This window comes from Trichomycterus rosablanca, chromosome 4, assembly GCF_030014385.1.
Source record: "Trichomycterus rosablanca isolate fTriRos1 chromosome 4, fTriRos1.hap1, whole genome shotgun sequence".
Classification (NCBI taxonomy): domain Eukaryota; kingdom Metazoa; phylum Chordata; class Actinopteri; order Siluriformes; family Trichomycteridae; genus Trichomycterus; species Trichomycterus rosablanca.
Window position 1 is genome coordinate 8448392 of NC_085991.1, and position 27415 is coordinate 8475806.

At 36.5% G+C, this 27415-nt stretch overlaps 1 protein-coding gene across 1 annotated transcript in view; it reads left to right on the forward strand.

Annotated features, from left to right (window-relative positions):
* The window catches only part of tnr (tenascin R (restrictin, janusin)), a 227485-nt gene extending 203107 nt beyond the window's left edge, over nt 1–24378 (forward strand). The window contains exons 15-23 of the mRNA XM_062993920.1: nt 1350–1469; nt 6645–6788; nt 13771–13901; nt 15639–15771; nt 15864–16015; nt 17349–17445; nt 19216–19377; nt 19462–19625; nt 24197–24378. Coding sequence (XP_062849990.1) covers nt 1350–1469; nt 6645–6788; nt 13771–13901; nt 15639–15771; nt 15864–16015; nt 17349–17445; nt 19216–19377; nt 19462–19625; nt 24197–24316 — 1223 coding nt within the window. The 3' untranslated portion in view covers nt 24317–24378. The remainder of the gene's footprint in view (nt 1–1349; nt 1470–6644; nt 6789–13770; nt 13902–15638; nt 15772–15863; nt 16016–17348; nt 17446–19215; nt 19378–19461; nt 19626–24196) is intronic.
* The last annotated feature ends 3037 nt before the right edge of the window (nt 24379–27415 follow it).

Sequence of the window (27415 nt, forward strand, 5' to 3'; positions counted from 1 at the left end):
ACTCTGTGCAGGCCAGTCAAGGTCTTCCACACCAAACTCGCTCATCCATGTCTGTATGGACCTTTCTTTGTGCACTGGTGCGCAGTCATGTCGGAACAGGAAGGGGCCATCCCCAAACTGTTCCTACAAAGTTGGGAATAGGAAATTGTCCAAAATGTCTTGGTATGCTGAAGCATTGAGAGTTCCTTTCACTGGAACTAAGGGGCCGAGCCAAACTCCTGAAAAACAACCCCACATCATAATCCCCCCCTCCACCAAACTTTACACTTGGCACAATGCAGTCAGACAAGTACTGTTCTCCTGGCAACCGCCAAACCCAGACTCGTCCATCGGATTGCCAGATGGAGAAGCATGATTCGACACTCCAGAGAACACGTCTCCACTGCTCTAGAGTCCACTGCATCCAACGCTTTGCATTGCGCTTGGTGATGTAAGGCTTGGATGCAGCTGCTCGGCCATGGAAACCCATTCCATGAAGCTCTCTACACACTGTTCTTGAGCTAATCTGAAGGCCACATGACGTTTGGAGGTCTGTAGCGATTGACTCTGCATAAAGTTGCCGACCTCTGCGCACTATGCGCCCCGCTCTGTTAGCTTTTGCACCTTTTGTTGATGGATGGTCTTTTTCTACTTTGAAATGTAGAACATGTCATTCATTCATCAAGTTGAAACATGGACTCATCTGACTGCAGCACAGTTACCATTGTATTTTAAGTGGCATTTGTGCATGTAACTCTGTATTGTAGTGCTTGTCAAAGGTTTGCCAAAGTAATCCCTCACCCATGTGATCATCTTTGCTCATCAGAGACTCAGCCTTTCCTGGATGCTGCTTTTGTACCAAATCATCACCTCATTACTAGCCCTAAATTTCTCCCATCCAATCAAAGTCAATGTAAATGTAAGGAACTCTGCATTTTTATTTCATTTGCATTGTCCATGCTGTCCCAACACAAGCTGCACTTTATTAATCCTGTTATAATCATGCAATTAGTAGTTTGCAGTTTGCCAAAGTAAACAGAGTAAAAAAAATACAAGTGAATCCTAACTCACAGCCAATTCTTACAATGAACACCACTTATTATCTAAACGCATGAAAACGCATTTGGAAATGAGTGTGCATATTCGACTGTATAATTTCCTTCACAAACTCAGCTAATTAACCAAACTGGGATCTTCTCCAGGAAGTTCATTAAAACAAATCACTTCCTACCTGCGGTGATGTGCCGTGCTGTGCTATATATAAACCTTTAAAAAAAAGAAACAAGGGGAATGTTGGACTTTAGCCAATCATGCTGCACTGTGCCTTTACAAACCTTCTGTAAATGACCCGTAACCTTTTCCTTTTGCAGCCATGGACACGCCTATGGACCTGGTAGCTCTGAACGTTACGCCGCGGGGGGTGCTGCTGCGCTGGACGTCTCCGGTCTCCAGCGTTGATAACTATGTGCTCACCCTCACCCGCAGCCAAGGTAGGTGGAGAGAGAAAGGTGGGGTAATTGAGGGTAGGGGGTAAAAAAAAGAGTCATGTGGTCTTTGTAGCAATGGATCACATTACTATTTATTTTTACCAAAGGCTCACAACATACACGCACGTACACTTGCAGACACACACACATACATACATACACCCATAAACACACAAACATACAAACCCATAAATACACACACAAGCACACACCCATAAATACACATACATGCACACATACACACACACACCCATAAATACATACACACATACATACACACACACATACATACAACCATAAATACAAACACACACATGCACCTACACACACATACGTACACCCATAAATGCACACACACACACACACACACACAATACATACACACACCCATAAATACACACACGCACATACACACACTCATAAATACACACACACACATACATACATACACACAACCATAAATACACACACACATACACACAACCATAAATACACACACACACACATACACACAACCATAAATACAAACACACACATGCACCTACACACACACACATACATACACCCATAAATACACACACACACACACCCATAAATACACACACACACATACATACACCCATAAATACACACACACACACCCATAAATACACACACACACACACATACCCATAAATACACACACATACGTACAACCATAAATACACACACATACACCCATAAATACACACACACCCATAAATACACACACACACATACATACACCCATAAATACACACACACACACCCATAAATACACACACATACGTACAACCATAAATACACACACATACACCCATAAATACACACACACACATACAGTACATACACACACACCCATAAATACACACACACATACATACACCCATAAATACACACACACCCATAAATACACACACACACATACATACACCCATAAATACACACACACACACCCATAAATACACACACATACGTACAACCATAAATACACACACATACACCCATAAATACACACACACACATACAGTACATACACACACACACCCATAAATACACACACATACATACACCCATAAATACACACACACATACATACACACACACACACATAAATACACACACATACGTACAACCATAAATACAAACACACACATGCACCTACACATACATACACACACCTATAAATACACACACGCACATACAGGGGTTGGACAAAATAACTGAAACACCTGGTTTTAGACCACAATAATTTATTAGTATGGTGTAGGGCCTCCTTTTGCGGCCAATACAGCGTCAATTCGTCTTGGAAATGACATATACAAGTCCTGCACAGTGGTCAGAGGGATTTTAAGCCATTCTTCTTGCAGGATAGTGGCCAGGTCACTACGTGATGCTGGTGGAGGAAAACGTTTCCTGACTCGCTTCTCCAAAACACCCCAAAGTGGCTCAATAATATTTAGATGTGGTGACTGTGCAGGCCATGGGAGATGTTCAACTTCACTTTCATGTTCATCAAACCAATCTTTCACCAGTCTTGCTGTGTGTATTGGTGCATTGTCATCCTGATACACGGCACCGCCATTGGATGCACATGGTCCTCCAGAATGGTTCGGTAGTCCTTGGCAGTGACGCGCCCATCTAGCACAAGTATTGGGCCAAGGGAAAGCCATGATATGGCAGCCCAAACCATCACTGATCCACCCCCATGCTTCACTCTGGGCATGCAACAGTCTGGGTGGTACGCTTCTTTGGGGCTTCTCCACACCGTAACTCCCCCGGATGTGGGGAAAACAGTAAAGGTGGACTCATCAGAGAACAATACATGTTTCGCATTGTCCACAGCCCAAGATTTGCGCTCCTTGCACCATTGAAACCGACGTTTGGCATTGGCACGAGTGACCAAAGGTTTGGCTATAGCAGCCCGGCCGTGTATATCGACCCTGTGGAGCTCCCGACGGACAGTTCTGGTGGAAACAGGAGAGTTGAGGTGCACATTTAATTCTGCCATGATTTGGGCAGCCGTGGTTTTATGTTTTTTGGATACAATCCGGGTTAGCACCCGAACATCCCTTTCAGACAGCTTCCTCTTGCGTCCACAGTTAATCCTGTTGGATGTGGTTTGTCCTTCTTGGTGGTATGCTGACATTACCCTGGATACCGTGGCTCTTGATACATCACAAAGACTTGCTGTCTTGGTCACAGATGCGCCAGCAAGACGTGCACCAACAATTTGTCCTCTTTTGAACTCTGGTATGTCACCCATAATGTTGTGTGCATTGCAATATTTTGAGCAAAACTGTGCTCTTACCCTGCTAATTGAACCTTCACACTCTGCTCTTACTGGTGCAATGTGCAATTAATGAAGATTGGCCACCAGACTGGTCCAATTTAGCCATGAAACCTCCCACACTAAAATGACAGGTGTTTCAGTTATTTTGTCCAACCCCTGTACATACACACACTCATAAACACACACACATACATACACCCATAAATACACACACACACAAACACACCCCCATACATACACACACATACGTACAACCATAAACACCCACACACATGCACCTACACACACATACACACACCTATAAATACACACACGCCCATACATACACACACTCATAAATACACACACATACACCCATAAATACACACACACACATACACCCATAAATACACACACACACACACATAAATACACACACATACGTACAACCATAAATACACACACACATACATACACCCATAAATACACACACACACATACACACACACACACCCATAAATACACACCCATACGTACAACCATAAATACAAACACACACATGCACCTACACATACATACACACACCTATAAATACACACACACACATACACACACACACCCATAAATACACACACATACGTACAACCATAAATACAAACACACACATGCACCTACACATACATACACTAACCTATAAATACACACACGCACATACAGTGTATCACAAAAGTGAGTACACCCCTCACATTTCTGCAAATATTTCATTATATCTTTTCATGGGACAACACTATAGACATGAAACTTGGATATAACTTAGAGTAGTCAGTGTACAACTTGTATAGCAGTGTAGATTTACTGTCTTCTGAAAATAACTCAACACACAGCCATTAATGTCTAAATGGCTGGCAACATAAGTGAGTACACCCCACAGTGAACATGTCCAAATTGTGCCCAAAGTGTCAATATTTTGTGTGACCACCATTATTATCCAGCACTGCCTTAACCCTCCTGGGCATGGAATTCACCAGAGCTGCACAGGTTGCTACTGGAATCCTCTTCCACTCCTCCATGATGACATCACGGAGCTGGTGGATGTTAGACACCTTGAACTCCTCCACCTTCCACTTGAGGATGCGCCACAGGTGCTCAATTGGGTTTAGTCCATCACCTTTACCTTCAGCTTCCTCAGCAAGGCAGTTGTCATCTTGGAGGTTGTGTTTGGGGTCGTTATCCTGTTGGAAAACTGCCATGAGTTCAGTTTTCGAAGGGAGGGGATCATGCTCTGTTTCAGAATGTCACAGTACATGTTGGAATTCATGTTTCCCTCAGTGAACTGCAGCTCCCCAGTGCCAGCAACACTCATGCAGCCCAAGACCATGATGCTACCACCACCATGCTTGACTGTAGGCAAGATACAGTTGTCTTGGTACTTCTCACCAGGGCGCCGCCACACATGCTGGACACCATCTGAGCCAAACAAGTTTATCTTGGTCTCGTCAGACCACAGGGCATTCCAGTAATCCATGTTCTTGGACTGCTTGTCTTCAGCAAACTGTTTGCGGGCTTTCTTGTGCGTCAGCTTCCTTCTGGGATGACGACCATGCAGACCGAGTTGATGCAGTGTGCGGCGTATGGTCTGAGCACTGACAGGCTGACCTCCCACGTCTTCAACCTCTGCAGCAATGCTGGCAGCACTCATGTGTCTATTTTTTAAAGCCAACCTCTGGATATGACACCGAACACGTGGACTCAACTTCTTTGGTCGACCCTGGCGAAGCCTGTTCCGAGTGGAACCTGTCCTGGAAAACCGCTGTATGACCTTGGCCACCATGCTGTAGCTCAGTTTCAGGGTGTTAGCAATCTTCTTATAGCCCAGGCCATCTTTGTGGAGAGCAACAATTCTATTTCTCACATCCTCAGAGAGTTCTTTGCCATGAGGTGCCATGTTGAATATCCAGTGGCCAGTATGAGAAAATTGTACCCAAAACACCAAATTTAACAGCCCTGCTCCCCATTTACACCTGGGACCTTGACACATGACACCAGGGAGGGACAACGACACATTTGGGCACAATTTGGACATGTTCACTGTGGGGTGTACTCACTTATGTTGCCAGCTATTTAGACATTAATGGCTGTGTGTTGAGTTATTTTCAGAAGACAGTAAATCTACACTGCTATACGAGCTGTACACTGACTACTCTAAGTTATATCCAAGTTTCATGTCTATAGTGTTGTCCCATGAAAAGATATAATGAAATATTTGCAGAAATGTGAGGGGTGTACTCACTTTTGTGATACACTGTACATACACACACTCATAAATACACACACACACATACATACACACAACCATAAATACAGACACACACACACACACACACACACACATACATACAACCATAAATACATGCACACACATGATTAAGGTACTGGACTAGAAATTAGAAGATTGCTGGTTCAAGCCCCACCACTGCCAGGTTGCTGCTGTTGGGTCCTTAACCCTCAATTGCTCAGACAGCATACTGTCACAGTACAGTCGCTTCGGATAAAGGCGTCTGCTAAATGCTGAAAATGTAAATGTAAATACACACACACACACACACACACACACACCCATAAATACCGGATTCAGATAGTCTGGAACTGGTCATGTTTAGCGTGTTTATCACAGTTTGACAGTGGCGCTGTCGCCCTGAGATGAATTGATCCCCTGTCCAAACATTGGGATCTTCTCCAGGATTGTCTTTCATTGCTGTTCCCAGGTGGTACCGGCCTCACTGCTATCCCGATTTATTTAAAATAAACACGAGTTTATGTACCATTACTATATTAACCGTGTTAACCTACGTATCTAACAGTGTTGCTCACTTTTGTCTTTTCTTTAGTGACAACTGACACGTTTCTAGTGGAAGGAAACAAGCAAGAGCATCAGCTGAGCCACCTTCTTCCCAGCACTGCCTACTCCATTGCCCTGTATGCCACTAAGGGCCCTCTGACCAGTGGTACAGTCACCGCCAACTTCATCACACGTGAGTACAAAATCCTTCAGGTGCACAAATTATGTCACATCTATAAAACAATCTATTTCTTGATTTGAATGGTCAGTCAGAATTTGTTTGTTAATATATCTTCATTCCTGCATTTCAGGCCTGCAACACATTCCAAAAAAGTTGGGACGTGGGCAATTTAGGACTAGTAATCAGGTGAAAAAACTAAATAATGATGTGATTCCAAACAGGTGATTGTAATCATGGTTTGGTACAAAAGCAGCATCCAGGAAAGGCTGAGTCTTTGATGAGCGAAGACGATCAGAGGATCCAGTTTGTCAACAAATGTGTGACAAAATGATTGAAATGTTTAAAAACAATGTACCTCAAAGAAAGATTGGAAGAGATTTGCATATTTCTCCCTCTACAGTGCATAATATCATTAAACCATTCAAGGAATCGGGAGGAATTTCAGTGCGTGGAGGACAAGGGCGCAAGCTTAAGCTGAACGCCCGTGATCTTCGATCCCTCAGTCGGCACTGCATCAAGAACCACCACTCAACAATAGCTGATATAACCACATGGGTGAGGGATTACTTTGGCAAACCTTTATCAAGCACTACAATACAGAGTTACATGCACAAATTCCACTTAAAACTTTACTGTGCAAAAAATAAGCCTTATGTTAAACATGTCCAGAAGCGGCATCGACTTCTCTGGGCTCGGAGGCATCTAGGATGGACCATCACACAGTGGAAACGTGTATTGTGGTCAGATGAATCAGCATTCCAGGTCTTTTTTGAAAAAAAGTCCAAAAGCCAGGGTCTGTCATGGTATGTGGCTGTGTCAGTGCCCTTGGCAGCGGTAATTAACACTTCTGTGATGCAGCATTAATGCAGAAAAGTACATTAGGATCTTAGAGCAACATGTGCTGCCTTCAAGACGTCGTCTTTTCCAGGGACGTCCATACATTTTTTAACAAGGCATCTTAGGACGTGTTTGCAGGAAGAATGGGACAAAATAAAAGCTGAAACACTAAATCACTTGGTATCCTCGGTGCCAAAACGTCTTTTATGTGTGGTGAAAAGGAATGGCAACATTACAAAGTGGTAAATGCTTTACTGTCCCAACTTTTTTTTTGGAATGTGTTGCAGGTCTGAAATGCAGGAATGGATGTGTATTAATAAATGAAATGAAGTTGAGCAGATAAAACATGAAATAAACATTTTCCATGCTGTCTGCTGCTTACAAGGTCTGTAATCATATACACCCAAGGTCTATTTTTAAGTTCCGACATTACCGCTTGCATCGGGTAAACAACTTCAGGCACGATCAAGCTCGATCTCGATCAAACAGTTCCACCAGAAGCCGTTCATTAGGCCGCACGGATTAAAGGAAATTAATTTGCCACGAGAAAGACACGGGCCGTCGGCTCCGCGACCGGAGCGATCTCGATATACGAGAGCCCGACGGGGTTCGCTCGGTTAATTAGACATCAAACGGATAGCTTAAGATTTTGGGGGCAGGATTTGAAAGTGGTTATGCTCCGATAGAACGTGGGATTTAAATAATGTCATGATCTGACGTATGGTAACAATACTTTATCGCCAAGGTTAATCCGGTCTGTAATATATGGGACTTCCTGCAGAGGCGGTTGAGGTGTCGGTGATATGTCATTTTGACATTTTAAAGAGCTTAGGAGAGCTTCAAAGATAATTAAGATAAAAAGAAGACAGGATTTACCTTCCTACCCTCCTGAGAATGGGGCGGGATATTTTTCAGTGTTGGGAGACTGCGGTGCTTTAATACTAATGAATATCAAAGTCTGAGGTATGAATATTCATATTCTCCCTGCAGACGCACTACCGTCTGACATTCTTTATGACTACATTATTGCTCATTTTGACAGTTTTATTAATTAACTGTACAACCCCAAATCAGAAAAAGTTGGGACAGCATGAGTTTCTTACATTTATACTTTGACTTTTATTACCAAGTGATTTAATGTTTCAGCTTTTATTTTGTCCCATTCTTCCTGCAAACACGTCTTAAGATGTGCAACAGTACGTGGTCGTCGTTGTCGCATTTTTCCTTTCAAAATTCTCCACACATTCTCTATTGGGGACAGGTCAGGACTGCAGGCAGGCCAGTCCAGTACCCGTACCCTCTTCTTCCGCAGCAATACGTCTCGAAGGCAGCACGTTACTCTAAGATCTCAATGTACTTTTCTGCATTAATGCTGCCATCACAGAAGTGTAAACGACCTTTACCAAGGGCACTGACACAGCCCCATACCATGACAGACCCTGGCTTTTGGGCTTGTTCCTGATAACAATCTGGATGGTCCTTTTCGTCTTTGGTCCGGAGCACACCTGGAATTCTGATTCATCTGACCACAATACACGTTTCCACCATGTGGTGGTCCATCCTGGATGCCTCCGAGCCCAGAGAAATCGACGCCGCTTCTGGACATGGTTAACATAAGGCTTCTTTTTTGCACAGTAACGTTTTAAGTGGTATTTGTGCATGCAACTCTGTATTGTAGTGCTTGATAAAGGTTGCCAAAGTAATCCCTCACGCATGTGGTTATATCAGCTATTGTTGAGTGGTGGTTCTTGATGCAGTGCCGTCCGAGGGATCGAAGATCACAGGTGTTCAGCTTAAGCTTGTGCCCTCTGCCTTTACGCACTGAAATTCCTCCAGATTCCTTGAATCCTTTAATGATATTATGCACTGTAGAGGGAGAAATATGCAAATCCCCACCTGTTACTAGCCCCCATCCCAACTTGTTTTGGAATGTGTTGCAGGCCTGAAATGCAGGGATGGATGTATATTAATAAATGAAATGAAGTTGAGCAGATAAAACATGAAATATCGCAGGTTCAAACTGTCTGCAATCAAATGAAAGTCAAAGTAAATGTAAGAAACACTGCATTAACCTTATTTGCATATTATACATATACTGTAACATTCCAAACTAGTCCAATCTGATCTGACTCATGCAGAGTCTTATGGTCAAGTTCTTCGTGTTAGAATTAGGCCATGCAAATATGATTTCTGACAGAGAATGCAGCATGCTTAGTGGGGGTTATGATGATCATTAGATTGATTCTTGGCATCGCGCAAAATAAAAAAGGAAGCATGCGCGTGGTGGAGATACACAGAGCCGCGTGGGTGGACGTAGTGAGAGCGGCAAGCCGTCAGCCCACACAGAGGTCAGAAGGTTACGCAAGAACACACAGCATAATTGTCCTTTCTCCCTCAACATTTGCATTTGTAAAAGAAAATAACATAATAGGGACAGTAAAGTCAACCTGATTCATTCAAACAGCACGTTTTAGAAACGAATCAAATGTAGGAATCAAGTACAACTGATTCATTCAAACAGCACGTGTTATGTATGACTCAAATGTATGAATCTAATACAACTGATTCCATTCAAACGTTTGAATGTATGAATCAAATGAATCAAATGTAGGAATCAAATAAAACGTTTTAATTCAAACAGTAGGTGTTCTGTATGAAATCAAATTAATCAAATGTAGGAATCAAATAAAACTTCATTCAAACAGCATGTGTTATATATGAAACAGCATGTGTTATATATTAATCAAATGTAAGAATCAAATACAACTGATTCATTCAAACAGCACGTGTTATGTATGAATCAAATGAATCAAAGGAAGAAACAAATACAACTATTTCATTCAAACAGCACGTTTTAAGTATGAATCAAATTAATCAAACGTAGGAATCAATACAACAGATTAATTCAAACAGCACATGTTATGTTTGAATCAAATGTTGGAATCAAACACAACTGATTCATTCAAACAGCACGTATTATGTATGAATCAAATGTAAGAATCAAATACAACTGATTCATTTAATCAGAACGTGTTATATGAATGAAATGAATCACATGAAGGAATCAAATACAATTGATTTATTCAAACAGCACGTGTTATGTATAAATCAAATTAATAAAATGTAGGAATCAAATACAACTATTTCGTTCAAACAGCTCGTATTATGTATGAATCAAATGTAGGAATAAAATACAACTTATTTATTCAAACAGCACGTTATGTATGAATCAAGTGAATCAAATGTAGGAATCAAATACAACTGATTCATTTAAACAGCACGTATTATGAATGAATCAAATGTCAGAATCAAATACAACTATGTTATTTAAACAGCGCGTATTATGTATGAATCAAATGTAGGAATCAAATACAACTGATTCATTCAAACAGCACGTGTTATGTATGAATCAAATGAATCAAAGGAAGAAACAAATACAACTATTGCGTTCAAACAGCACGTAGTATGTATGAATCAAATGAAACAAATTTAGGAATCAAATACAACTAATTCATTCAATCGGCACGTGTTACGTATGGATCATATGTCGGAATCAAATACAACTGATTCATTCAAACAGCACGTGTTATGTATGAATCAAATTAATCAAATGTTGGAAACAAATACAACTGAATACAACAATGAATCAAATATATCATAAATAGTTCACTTTACAACATAAACATTATGAAACTAATGTATAATGAGGTATGTAAAAGAAACGACTGCTTTGTTTAAGTGTTTAATATACTTTTCGAACACTAGATGGCACTGTAGAATATTACAGGACGAACCGGATTCCTGTATTTGTGTATAAAGTGGATACAGCAGTACACAGTGGTGATGTAAAACACATTTTATTTTCTAGAAATCTAAATATTTCTTTTGAGAACTTATTTTCAAAATATTAAAATGTTAAGTAGTAGAATATTATATATACACCGACCAGGAATAACATTATGACCACTGACAGGTGAAGTGAATAACACTGATTATCTCTTCATCACGGCACCTGTTAGTGGGTGGGATATATTAGACAGCAAATAAACATTTTATCCTCAAAGTTGATGTTAGAAGCAGGAAAAATGATCAAGCTGATCTGAGTGAGTTTGACAAGGACCAAATTGTGACGTCTAGACGACTGGGTCAGAGCATCTCCAAAACTGCAGCTCTTGTGGGGTGTTCCCGGTCTGCAGTGGTCAGTATCTTTCAAAAGTGGTCCAAGGAAGGAACAGAGACAGGGTGGTCATGGGCGTGTGGTCCGATCCAACAGACCAGCTACTGTATCTCAAATAGCTGAAGAGGTTAATGCTGGTTCTGATAGAAAGGTGTCAGAATACACAGAGCATCACAGTTTGTTGTGTATGGGGCTGCATAGACGCAGACCAGTCAGGGTGCCCATGCTGACCCCTGTCCACCGTCGAAAGCGCCAACAATAGGCACATGAGCATCAGAACTGGACCACGGAGCAATGGAAGAAGGTGGCCTGGTATGATGAATCACGTTTTCTTTTACATCACATGGATGGCTGGGATGCACTATGGGAAAAAGGCAAGCCAGCAGAGGCAGTGTGATGCCTTGAGCAATGTTCTGCTGGGAAACCTTGGGTCCTGCCATCCATGTTGATGTTACTCTGACACGTACCACCTACCTAAGCATTGTTGCAGATCATGTACACCCTTTCATGGAAACTATATTCCCTGATGGGTGTGGCCTCTTTCAGCAGGATAATGCGCCCTGCCACAAAGCACAAATGCTTCAGGAACGGTTTGAGGAGCACAACAACGAGTTTGAGGTGTTGACTTGGCCTCTAAATTTCCCAGATCCCAATCCAATCGAGCATCTGTGGGATGTGCTGGACAAACAAGTCAGATCCATGGAGGCCCCACCTCACAACTTACAGGAGTTAAAGGATCTGCTGAAGCACATCTTCAGGGGTCTAGTGGAGTCCATGCCTCAATGGGTCAGGGCTGTTTTGGCAGCAAAAGAGGGACCAAAACAATATTAGAAAGGTGGTCATAATGTTATGTCTGATCAGTGTATATACTTGTACTTAAACTCTTAAGCACTTTAACAGTAGCCTTAATATGCCATCAAAGGATCATATTTAAATCGCCCATTGCATAAAAACTGCAGTGTTAACTTATTAATGTATTCATTGTTATAAGCATACAGAAAAAATCCAATTATTATTATAATTGTACTATAAATACTTAATAAACTTTAGATGTACTTTAAACACTTAGATTTTATCATCTGAAAAACCGGCTTGACCAGTTCATTAAAAATATCCAGTTTAAGCATTTCCCAATTATTCCAATTATTCCACTATATAATTAGTGATTCTCTGTGAACAGTTTTTCAGCCAATTGTTTAGAACTATATTTAATCATATTAGATTAGAATTGTTGCCAAGTCACACATAACAGAAGACCACAAAGACACCTAGATTTGGTTATTTGTATTTAATTTGTATTAAATTTATTTATTTATTATTTATTCTATTTATTTAATAATTGTTCTATTTATTTATTATTTATTTTATTATGTTATTATTTATTTATTATTTATTCTATTTATTTATTATTTATTTTATTATGCTATTATTTATTTATTATTTATTCTTTTTATTTATTATTTATTTTTATTTATTTTATTTTTATCTAAGTTTGATTAAATATATTTAATCTGCCCCCTTTTATCCTGGTTAGGGTTACAGCAGATTGGGCAAGAGGCAGAAATACCTGAATCTTGCATTACTCCTTGTGCCCTCACTGAAATATAGCCATCATGTCTGTATAGATGCCCGGCTAGCTGATAGCACTGCTGAGAATCGAACCCAGATCTCAGCTCTGGTGGGCTCTTGTAACAGACTGTTGCACCAACCAAGCTCCTAGGTTTGATCATTCTCTACCAAAATAATATAAAGATTTGTTTTATTTTGTCCAAGGAGAGCCATGTTTCAAAACCCTAACTACTGTTAAGTAGAGTTGAGTTGTAGGGTACTCATGGTCCTCAGAGTTACACACCTTTTTGATGAAATTGACTTCAGAAAGGTCACACCATGACAAGCATCATGAACCACATGAACCAAAAATGGAAAAAAAAAAAAAGAGGTTGCGTCCCCTTCTAAAACCTTTAACATTTTATTCTGCAGCTATGGACGCGCCGCAGAACCTGACCGCCACTGAGATCAGTCACCGCAGTGCCCTCATCTCTTGGCAACCGCCTCTCGCCGACATCGATAACTACATGCTGACCTACAAAACAGCTGATGGTAGCCGCAAGGTAAGCAGATGATGAATGAAAGTACAAGAAAAACAAATTTTAGGTTTTTATTATTTCATAATAATAAGGGTCTATTTTTTCTTTGCGATGTATCAGTTTAAACAAATTATAAATGTTATTTGCACGTAATTGTTAAAATTCTGTTTGGATAGTGTTTATTTATACTAAAGAAAGTATCAAAAGGTTGTTCATCACATCTGCTGCATATCCAGATGTTCTCAGCGATGCATGATGAACGTAGACATGATTTAAAACACACATTTTCTGGATATAATTCAGGAGTAGAATATAATGGCAATTCCAAAAAAGCTATATAGCATTTTAAATATAATAAAAAAATATATATAATTAAATATACTTAAAATTAAAAACTGAATATAATTAAATATAATTTTTATTTTGTATAAATGTTCTAATAAACTTTCTTTTGTTCAGAAGATCTTATTCTTAATTATACAACCTGTAAATAAAAAAATACTCTTATTATTCATATTATAATGTAGTAGATAATTTTAAATATAATTAATAATATAATTTATTATAATTAAATATTATTTATAATCAAAATTTATTATAATTAATTAATAATTAAATATCATTTTTATTTAGTAAAGATTATACATAATATATAATAATACTCCTACTATTATTATCATTATAATAATGTAGCATATCTTAAATTTTTTATATAATTAAAAATGAAATATAATTAAATCTACTTAATTGTAATTAAAAAAATAAATATTTGTTGATTATACAGCCTGTAAATAAAAAAATACTCGCATTGATATTATAATAATATGCAAATATATATATATATATATATATATATAATGACATAGTATATCATTTTAAATATAAATTTAATATACTTAATTATAATAAACAAATGTAATATAATTAATTATAATTAAAAATTTAATATAATTAAATACACATAATTATAATTAAAAATAAATATAATTAATTATAATTAAAATATAATTGTTATTTAGTATTTAAAATTAATTCTAATTAATAATTAAATATAATTGTTATTTAGTATAAATGTTCTAAGGAACTAATAAATAATTTCTTCTGTTCAGAGAATCTTATTTACTAATTATACAGCCTGTAAATAAAAAAAATACTCCTATTATTATTATCATTATAATAATGCAGTATATTTTAAATGTTAAATATAATTAAAAATAAGTAAATGTAATTAATTATAATATTTATTATATAATTATAATTATAATATTTTTATTTAGAATAAATGTTCTAAGGAACTAATAAACTATTTATTTTGTTTAGAAGACCTTATTTATTGATTATACAGCCTGTAATTAAAAAATACTCCTATTATTATTATTATTAAGTAGTATATTTTAAATTTTAAATATAATTTAAAATTGAATATAATTAATTATAATTAATAATTAAATATAATTGTTTTAAGGAACTATTTAACTATTTATTTTGTTCAGAAGATCTTATTTATTGATTATAAAGCCTGTAAATAAAAAAGTACTTCTATTATTATCATTATTATTATAATGTAGTATATTTAAATGTTAAATATTATTAAAAAATAAATATAATTAAATATACTTGGAATATTATTATTCTAATTAATAATTCAATAAAATTGCTATTTAGTATAAATGTTCTAAGGAACTAATAAACTATTTCTTTTGTTCAGAAAATATCATTATTTATCGATTATACATCCTGTAAATAAAAACACTCTTGCAGGAGCTAATATTGGATGCGGAGGACACATGGATTCGTCTAGAGGGGCTGGCTGAGCTTAGAGAATACACAGTACGACTACAGGCAGCCAGAGGCCTCGAGACCAGTGCCATTGTCTCTATAATATTCACCACAGGTATTTTATATTCACATAGTAGCAACATTAAAATATTAAACACTAGTTGCTTTTCCTTTTTACTAATCATCTGGCTCGATTTGTCTTTATAGGACAGCGATTGTTCGCCGTGCCCCAGAATTGTGCCCAGCATCTGCTAAATAGCGAGCTTCTCAGCGGACTCTACACTATCTATATCAACCGTGACCTTAGCCAGGGCGTGCAGGTCTACTGTGACATGACTACAGATGGTGGAGGCTGGATTGTGAGTATCTGGAACAGGAAGCCTGGTGGGGTACAATAAATACTGTAGCAGAAGGGGAGACCAGAATACCAGTGACCCTTTTCCAAACTCAGTTACCTGAGTTTACTTTGACATCTTGGACATTTTGTCTAACCAATTGCTAGTATAACTAAGCGTCTTTAGAGTTTGCTGAGTTTCTAAAGTAAGAAATATACTGTACATAGAAAAACTATCGGGAGCTTAATACTTTACTGGCTTGTTCTTTTGAGGCGCAGCTCAGACTACACAGAGATGATCATGTGTGTAGTGAAGCACACTTTTCTATTGATTATGGAATGCCCAATGTGACAAAATGCACTCATATATACACACCAATCAGCCATAACGTTAAAAAAACCTCCTTGTTTCTACACTCCCTTTCCATTTTATTAGCTCCACTTACCATATAAAAGCACTTTGTAGTTCTACAATTACTGACTGTAGTCCATCTGTTTCTCTACATATTTTTTAACCCTGTTCTTCAATGGTCAGGAACACCACAAAGCAGGTTTTATTTAGGTGGTGGATGATTCTCAGCACTGCAGTGACACTGACATGGTGGTGGTGTGTTAGTGTGTGTTGTGCTGGTATGAGTGGATCAGACACAGCAGCGCTACTGGAGTTTTTAAACACTGTCCACTCACTGCCCACTCTATTAGACACTCCTACCTAGTTGGTCCACCTTGTTGATGTAAAGTCAGAGACGATCGCTCATCTATTGCTGCTGTTTGAGTTGGTCATCTTCTAGACCTTTATCAGTGGGCACTGTTGGCTGGATGCTTTCGGTTGGTGAACTATTCTCAGTCCAGAATTGAGGTGTTTAAAAACTCCATCAGCACTGCTATGTCTGATCCACTCATACCAGCACAACACACACTAACACACCACCACCATGTCAGTGTCACTGCAGTGCTGAGAATGATCCACCACCCAAATAATACCTGCTCTGTAGTGGTCCTGTGGTGGTCCTGACCATTAAAGAACAGCATGAAAGAGGGCTAACAAAGTAAGTAGAGAAACAGATGGACTACAGTCAGTAATTGTAGAACTACAAAGTGCTTTTATATGGTAAGTGAAGATAAAATAAACAGTGAGTGTAGAAACAAGGAGGTGGTTTGGTTGATTGGTGTATATATACATATATAGGTGGTAAAACTATGAATGAATACATTTATAATGTATATAATGTTATTTATCAAGAAAATAAATACATACAATAAAATAAAAATCAATATTAATAATAATAATAATTAATGAATTGTGTGTTGTGTATACATTTTGTGTATGTTAATATGTTGCCTTTGCTCTTTTTTAGGTGTTTCAGCGTCGCCAGAATGGCCTGACTGATTTCTCACGAAAGTGGAGTGACTACAAGAATGGCTTTGGGAATCTAGAGGATGAGTTCTGGTTAGGTAAGTGGAGCTAGAGACTCTCCAGTGGTGAAAAAGCAACAATCAAATGGCCAATAGGTGATGAACATGTTTTGAGTTATGAATTTTATTTTGAATGGACATGATTGCAAATTTCCCCCATTGATCTAAACTTAATCAACCAAAATGAAGTGAAAATGCTCAAAAAAATTTCAAAATTAAAAACTTTTATTCACAAAGAAATTGCTTCAGGTATCATTGAGATGCATCTAAAATGCAACTCCGACTAAAATTTTGGAACAGTGCAATGATATGAAACTACATCTAAAGCCTTAAACTACATTCCACAAAAAAAAAGAAAAAAGACATCCAGAAATAAAGAAAGATGCAGAAAGAAAGAAAAAAGAAAGAAAAAAAACAGATCCAGAAGAAAAAAAAGACAGGCAGAAAAAAAGAAAAAAGAAAGAAAAAAGAAAGAAAAAAGAAAGAAAAAAGAAAGAAAAAAGAAAAAAAAAAAGAAAAAAGAAAGAAAGAAAGAAATTAAAAAAGAACAAAAGAAAACAAAAAAGAAAAAATATAAAAATTTAATAAAAAAAGATAAAAGAAAAAGAAAAAAGAAAGAGAAAGAAATTAAAAAAGAAAAAATGAAAGAAAAAAAGAATGAAAGAAAATAAAAAGAAAAGAGAAAAATAAAACAAAAATAAAAGAAAAACAAAAAAAAGAATGAAAGAAAATAAAGAAAAAAGAAAGCATGAAAGACAAAAAAGAAAGAATGAAAGAAGAACAAAAGAAAATAAAAAAGAAAAGAGAAAAAGAAAGAAAGAAAATAAAAAAGAAAGAAAATAAAGAAGAAAATTAAAAAGAAAAAACAAAAGAAAATAAAACAAAAACACAGAAAGAATGAAAGGTAAATCTGAAAGAAAGAAATAAAGAAAGAAAGAAAGAAAGAAAGAAAGAAAGAAAAAGGAAAACATCAAAGAAAAAACAGATCCAAAAAGAAAAAGAAAGATCCAGAAAGAAAGTAAAGAAAGAAAAGAAAAGAAAAAAAAGAATTAAAAAAGAAAAAAAGAATTAAAAGAGAAAATGAAGGAAAAGAAAAAAGAAAAAGAAAGAAAAAAGAAAGAATTAAATAAAATAAGAAAAAAATTTTTTTTTACAAAATTAAAAAGAAAGAAAGAAAATGAATAAGAAAGACAATAAAAAAGAAAGAAAGAAAGAAAATAAAAAGAAAACAAAAAAAAGAAAAAGAAAAAAGAAAGAATGAAAATAAAAAAGAAAGAAAATAAAAAGAAAGAACAAAAGAAACTAAAAGAAAAAAAAGAAAAGAAAAAATAAAAAATAAAGAAAATATAAAGAAAGAAAAAAGAAAGGAAAAAAAGAAAGATAAAAGACAGATCCAGAAAAAAAAATACAGAAAGAATGAAAGGCAGATTCATAAAGAAAGAAAGAAGAAGAAGAAAAGAAAACATAAAAAAAACAGATCCAGAAAGAAAGAAAAAAAGAACCAAAGAAAGAAAATAAGAAATAAATAAATAAAGAACTAACAATTGTCTATATGGGGTTAAATCTGGACACTAAGAAGGTCCTTCAGATAATTGCAGGACTGGTTCCTTAACCAGGCTTTGGCTGACTTGGAAGTGTTTGCGATCATTGTTTTGCTGGAAACTATCACCAAGGTTCAATTTTACCACACTTAAAAAAAAAAAAATAAACACAAATTTCCCTACCAGTATTCTGTGATATTATCTATTTACAAAATGGATGTGCTTTAATTCTTCGCTACTCCTGATTTTTTACTGTATTTCTGTGTAGGCCTGGACAACATTAACAAGATCACGGGACAAGGGCGCTACGAGCTGCGCGTGGACATGAAAAATGGCCAAGAGTCCGTTTATGCCGTCTACGACAGGTTCTCTATTGGAGACTCCAAAAGCCAGTACAAACTGAAGATAGGAGAATACAATGGAACTGCAGGTGAGTGCACATGGCTTTGAATGATTCTGTATTTTATCTACTAAAGTTAAAGGCCGTTAATCAGGTGTGTTTTCTTGGTACTAGGCGACTCTCTGAGCTACCACCAGGGTCGGCCTTTCTCCACCAAAGACAGGGACAATGACATTGCTGTGACAAACTGTGCTCTTTCTTACAAAGGAGCCTGGTGGTACAAGAACTGTCACAGGGTCAATCTGAATGGTAAATATGGGGAGTCCAGACACAGTCAGGTAAGCATACGTTGATTTCTGTTGACCTGTCGTATTAGTTTGACTGGCCACTGATACACCGCTGCTTTCACATCATCATCACATGAAAATCTTCTTCTCCTTAAAGCTTCTTTGAGCGTCCAAAAAGGTGGAAATCAGATGTCGCTAAATCTGGACTATAAGCTCTCTCTCAGTCTCTTAGACACGACCAATTACTACTCCTTCCACCCTCACCGTTTCCAACCAAAATATAAAAGTGCGGAAAAGTTTTGAAGGTCCCTCATTTGTCCACACATTTCCCTAGCTTGAACTATAGAGCGTTTCATCCTATAGGAACCTTTTGAAGATCCCTCATATATATGTATATATGTTAAGTGTTATGAGGGCACAGCAAGAAGGTCCTAGCTTCGATTCCCAGGTGGAGTTGTCCAGTTTCCTCCCACAGTCCACCTTGTGTGTGTGACCCTGAATGGGATAAAGTGGTGGTAAAACAATAAATAAATGAATAAATAAATAAATAAATAAATAAATAAATAAATAAATAAATAAATAAATAAATAAATAAATTGAAAATTAAATTTAAAATAATAAAATATAATAATAATAATAATAATAATAATAATAAAAAATAATTATTAATTACTTAATTAATTACATGTTTTGTCTGTGCTAAACATGCAGTTTATGGGCCAAGTACTTGGCAGGATACAATTTTGCTCAGATTTAATCACATTTGTTCAGCCTCTGTTGAGAACAGTTGTGTGCACATTCATAGTGTGAAAAAAATGCAGGTTTGCCAGTATATCTCATATCAGAAAACCCAAACCACAAAGCCAACATCCTGTTTAAATAGAATTTCACACTTCCTAGTTTCAAAATCTAATCTAAAAAAAGATGTGTGTATGTAATGAACAAAATATTTTATTTACTTTACATTACTTTATTCTGTAACTGATGGCTCAGGAGTCATTTGGAAGTAAAAATGTCCACCCCCCTCAAAAGTTTACATTCACCATAGTGAGAACTGTTAAGATGTCCACCAATACAAACCAGAGAAGAAGAGTAATGAGTTAAAAATAATGTTGTCAGAAGGAAAACAGACAGAAAGACAAACACAGGTAGAAGGAAAGAAAAAAGAAATGAAGAAAGAAATGAAGAAAGAAAGAAAGAAAGAAAGAAAGACACCAACAGAAAAAAGAAAGAAAGAAAGAAAGAAAGAAAGAAAGAAAGAAAGAAAGAAAGAAAGAAAGAAAGAAAGACACCAACAGAAAAAAGAAAGACAGACAAAGAGACAGAAAGAAAGAAGCTGACAGAAAAAAGAAAGCAAGAAAGACAGACAAAAAAGACAGAGACAGACAGACATAAAAAGAGAAAGAAAGAAAGAAAGACAAAAAAGACAGAGACAGACAGACATAAAAAGAGAAAGAAAGAAAGAAAGAAAGAAAGAAAGAAAGAAAGAAAGAAAGAAAGAAAGAAAGAAAGAAAGAAAGAAAGAAAGAAAGACAGGTAGGCAGGTAGGCAGGAAGGAAAAGGAAGGAAGACAGACAAAAAGAAAGACTTACAGATAGAAAGACAGACAGACAAAAAGACATACAGATAGACAGAAAAAATACATACAGATAGACAGACAGAAAGAAAGACAGACAAAAAGACACAGACAGACAAAAAGGCAGTCAGACAAAAAGACAGACAGACTAGATTTGCTGCAGATGTTTATTAGACCGGCTGAGTTGGTATAAATGATGTTCTTACAGCTGCAGCTGTTTTACTATGCATAGTCACAGTTTAATATCACTTCGGTTTCTTAAGGGCTGTTTAATTCTGCTTTAACTCATATTCAGAGTTTTTATTGTTTTCCATTTATTACTTTTATTATTATGTTGCAACACGGTTCGGGACTTTATTAATATTAGCCTTATAAAAAGCTATTTAGTGGCCTAATGGTTTTCCATAAATTCTGGACCAGTGCTACTATAACCAGATATGGCAAACACCTTCTTAAAATAAAAGGTTTATTCTGCTAAGGTAATAGCCTGTGTGGGGAACAGTTAGACCCCCTGGAAGGTAAAGGTTACCAAAAATCACTTAGGTGCTTTTGATAAGCCACACCTACCATATTGATGAACTTGGGGGTATTACATTTACAATTACAGTATTTATCAGATGCTTTTATTCAAAGCAACTTACAGTACCGTGACAATCTAAAGCAACTGAGGGTTATGGGCCTTGCTCATGGGCCCAACAGCAACAACCTGGCAGTGGTGGGGCTTGAACCGGCAACCTTGTGATTACTGGACCAGCATCTTAACCACTAGTTCTACAACTGCCCTGGGTATAATGTAAATATCACACCCATAGGGCCCATAAGATGCAGCATTTACCACTGAGTACAATTCAATTTAGGGCTTAGGGCCTTGCTCAGGGGCCCAACAGTGGCACCTTGGTGGTGGGGCTTAAATATTAGCCACTATTAGTCACTAGAACTTTAAGATCACAGGTTGCTGTTAGCTTCGTATTTTGGTTGAATCACTACTGCATTGACATTGGGGCAATTGTAGCTCAGTGGTCAGGGTACTGGATTTGTGATCAAAAGGTCGCTGGGTCAAGCATACCACTATGAAGGAAGTCTCAGGAAGTCCTACACCCAGACAAACATTTAAGGAACTGCAGGCCTTGCTTATTTTAAATAATGTCAGCATTTTGTGATTTCCCCATCAGAAGGAGAACAACCAAAAAAAGGAACAATGGGAGAGTTACAGGGCAAAAAACTAAGATAAATGAAAAGAAAGTGCAGTGAATAAATACATAAAATACACAAAAATGTATAATAGTGTGGTAAAATGTTTCTACTCTCTACCAGAAAATCTTAAAGGACAAAAAAAAAAGAAAAACATACACTATATTGCCAAAAGTATTCGCTCGTCTGCCATCACACGCATATGAACTTGAGTGACGTCCCATTCTTAATCCATAGGGTTTAATATGATGTCGGCCCACCCTTTGCAGCTATAACAGCTTCAACTCTTCTGGGAAGGCTTTCCACAAGGTTTAGGAGTGTGTTTATGGGAATTTTTGACCATTCTTCCAGAAGCGCATTTGTGAGGTCAGACACTGATGTTGGACGAGAAGGCCTGGCTCACAGTCTCCACTCTAATTCATCCCAAAGGTGTTCTATCGGGTTCTTCCACACCAAACTCGCTCATCCATGTCTGTATGGACCTTGCTTTGTGCACTGGTGTAGTCATGTTGGAACAGGAAGGGGCCATCCCCAAACTGTTCCCACAAAGTTGGGAGCATGAAATTGTCCAAAAAGGGGCCGAGTCCAACTCCTGAAAAACAACCCCACACCATAATCCCCCCTCCACCAAACTTTACACTTGGCACAATGCAGTCAGACAAGTACCGTTCTCCTGGCAACCGCCAAACCCAGACTCGTCCATCAGATTGCCAGACGGAGAAGCATGATTCGTCACTCCAGAGAACACGTCTCCACCGCTCTAGAGTCCAGTGGTGGCGTGCTTTACACCACTGCATCCGACACTTTGCATTGCGCTTGGTGATGTAAGGCTTGGATGCAGCTGCTCGGCCATGGAAACCCATTCCATGAAGCTCTCTATGCACTGTTCTTGAGCTAATCTGAAGGCCACATGACGTTTGGAGGTTTGTAGCGATTGACTCTGCAGAAAGTTGGCGACCTCTGCGCACTATGCGCCTCAGCATCCGCTGACCCCGCTCTGTCATTTTACGTGGTCTACCACTTCGTGGCTTTGTCACTTTGTTATAATAGCACTGACAGTCGACTGTGGAATATTTAGTAGTGAGGAAATTTCACGACTGGACTTGTTGCACAGGTGGCATCCTATCACGGTACCATGCTGGAATTCACTGAGCTCCTGAGAGCGACCCATTCTTTCACTAATGTTTGTAGAAGCAGTCTGCATGCCTAGGTGCTTGGTTTTATACACCTGTGGCCATAGAAGTGATTGGAACTCCTGAATTCAATGATTTGGATGGGTGAGTGTAAAACCTTTGGCAATATAGTACTGTATATATATAATATAATGGTGCTGGTAGTGTGATTCTACTCTCAATCAAAAATTAATCAATAAATCAATCAATCAGTAAATAGATAGAAACCCTGAGGACCACCAAAATATATAATGGCGGTGGTAGTGTGATTCTACTCTCCACCGGAAAATCTTAAAAGACATAAAATAATAAAATAAATAAATAATAAAATAAATAAATTAAAAAAAAATAAAAATAAATAAATAAATGAATAAATAAAAATAAAAAAAATTAATAAATAAATAAATTATTATTAAAAACCCTAAGGATCGCTAAGATGTACAATGGTGGTGGTAAAATGTTTTTCTACTCTCTACCAGAAAATCTTAAAGGACATAAAATAAATAAATAAATAACTCAATAAAAAAAAACCTGAGGACCTTTGAGATATACTGTATAATGGTGGTGGTGTAATATAATAATATATTATGTATAATATTGGTAGAATTAATAAATGTATTATTAAATAAATTAAATCATGTACTTTGCACTGCTTTTAAAATTCCATGCCTTTTTTTTTTCAGGGTATCAACTGGCACAGATGGAAAGGTCATGAGTTTTCCATCCCCTTTGTGGAAATGAAGATGAGGCCCTACAACTACCGAAGTATCAGTGGAAAACGAAGGAGGTCCACTTCACTTTAATCAGCTCTTTTTTTCCTCGTCTTACTAGCTGTTCCTATTTTTTACATACATTCAAAAATAAATAAGGCTGTGAAATGTATTTAAACCTTTTGAGAAACTTTGAGCATAGATTAGCTTGTGTCATAATTTTGGTCCAAAAAAAAAAGAAAAACAAACAAAAAAAAGCTTTTAGCTAGAGTATGTAACAGTGTGATCTATCACACCTAGCTTGCAGAAAGAGAAAAAGAAAACGAATTAAGAATGGCAAAGTGGCAGTATTATTTTACCCCTTTGAGACAGATTTTAGGGGAAAAAAAGACTTCTATTTTTATAACTGGAAAAACTGTAAATTGTAAAGGAATGTCTGGATGAATGACTTTGGGCGTCTTTAATTTTTAAAGCACTGTCATTTGTTTCATCTGACTCTGTCCGACATCTATCACTGATTTCTTGCACTGATGGTATTCTTGAAAACCAAATATTTACAAACTAAAAACATCCACACATTAAAACCACCTCCTTGTTTCTACACTCACTGTCCATTTTATCAGCTCCACTTACCATATAAAAGCACTGGACTGTAGTCCATCTGATTCTCTGCATGCTTTGTTAGCCCCCTTTCATGCTGTTCTTCAATGGGCAGGACCCCCACAGGACCACTACAGAGCAGGTATTATTTAGGTGGTGGATCATTCTCAGCACTGCAGTTACACTGACATGGTGGTGGTGTGTTAGTGTGTGTTGTGCTGATATGAGTGGATCAGACACAGCAGCGTTGCTGAAGTTTTTAAACACAGTGTCCACTCACTGTCCACTTTATTAGACACTCCTACCTAGTTGGTCCACCTTGTAGATGTAAAGTCAGAGACGTTCGCTCATCTATTGCTGCTGCATCTTCTAGACCTTCATCAGAGGTCACAGGACGCTGCCCATGGGGTGCTGTTGGCCAGATATTTTGGTGCTGATCCACTCATACCAGCACAACACACAAACACACCACCACCATTGTCAGTGTCACTGCAGCGTTGAGAATGACCCACCACCCAAATAATACCTGCTCTGTAGTGGTCCTGTGGGGGTCCTGACCGTTGAAGAACAGCATTAAAGGGGGCTAACAAAGCATGCAGAGAAACAGATGGACTACAGTCAGTAATAGTAGAACTACAAAGTGCTTCTATATGGTAAGTGGAGCTGATAAAATGGGCAGTGAGTGTAGAAACAAGGAGGTGGTTTTAATGTTATGGTTGATCAGTATATATACTGTATATATACGGTATGACAATTTGAAGCTGCACATTGACATTTTTGGCATTTAGCAGATGCTTACAACCTTCTGATTACTAGTCCAGTACTTTAACCACTATGCTTACAAATTATAGTAAATAAAAACGGATGTGGTAGTATATCTATCTATTGTTTATATCTTATTTCAGAGTATGACCATTCTGAGCCACACATTTAGATTAAAAAATATAAATAATGAATGAAATTAAATAAATAAATTTATTTTTTAAATGAATTAACATTAGTTGACAAATTATTAATAAAAAATACCAATTAATAATAATAAAATTATTATTATTTATTATTTATATTTTTTTCGTATGGTAAGACAATTTGAAACCACATTTTATTATTATTAATAATACATGAAAATTAGTTATTTTTTTACATGAAATAACATTAGTTGACAAATTATTAATAAAAATACCAATAAATAATAAATAATAATACAATTATTATGAATAATTATTATTTATTATTAATATTTTTTTGTATAGTATGACAATTTGAGCCACACATTTAGATAAAAAATAAAAATAATTGAAAATAAAAATGATTTTTTAACATTTTTTGTTGACAAATTAATGAAAAAAACACTAATAATAATATTAATAATTATTATTAATAATAATTATTATTATTTATAATTAATATTTTTTTCGTATGGTATGACAATTTTAAATTACATATTTAAAGAATATTAATAATAATAATAATAAATAAAATTAGATAATTTTTTACATGAATTAACATTAGTTGACAAATTATTAATAAAAAAATACCAATAAATATTAGATAATAATAAAAGTATTATTAATAATTATTATTAATTATTAATATTTTTTTCCCGTATGGTATGATAATTTGAAACCACATATTTAAATAATAATAATAAATAAATAAATAAAAAGGTAAATTTTTTAACATGAATTAACATTGACAAATTATGAATAAAATTGATGATGATGATAATAATAATAATAATAATAATAATAATAATAAAAACCTTTTTATGTTTGGTTTTCTAAAATGCCTAATGTGTAATTCATGCCAAACGTTACGTTACAATCACGTCAACAGAAATGTGTAGAAAATGCACTCAACTGTAAATGTAGCATGCATCGACTTTATATTTAATGTATGTAATAATTTATGTTTTTGCTTTCTGTATTTTACTGTACAATTTTAACAAACCCATACATTCGACCTTCTACAAATTCATTTCATCTTAATTTAGTCAAATGTGACAATATTTTACAAAGTGTACAGTAATTTGCATCCATGCTATTGCCAATGCCACATCATAGTAACAAATAACTCCTGCTTTTTAACCACACTGAGTTTCTTTTCTATGTAAAGTATACATAGCTTGCTTAGAATGTAGATTCCATGTTGGTCCAGTGATGGCAAACGTTTTGGAAGACCTTCGTACCTTGTGCCTTTTTCAACGCTGAGCCGTAGACTTTGTACACCTCTGACAGAGCTCTGAAAAGCTGAGCCATAGAGTTAAAATTCATAGCAGTTCCCAAATTGTTAACAGTTATAGTTATTATGATGTACTGTACTATTAAGCAGCTGTAATATAAAAATACATTTGTGGAGGCTTACTACATGATGCCTAATGAGTCGATTTATTTGACTCTATGTACAACACCAAATCAGAAAAGGTTGGGACAGCATGGAAAATGCAAATAATAATAAAAAAAAAACACAGAGTTTCTTATATTTACTTTGACCCTAACCCTAACCTTAACCCTAGCCCTGTCATTGCAGACAGGATGAATCTGAGATATTTCAGTACGGGTCGTCTCCACACATTCTTTATTGGCAACAGGT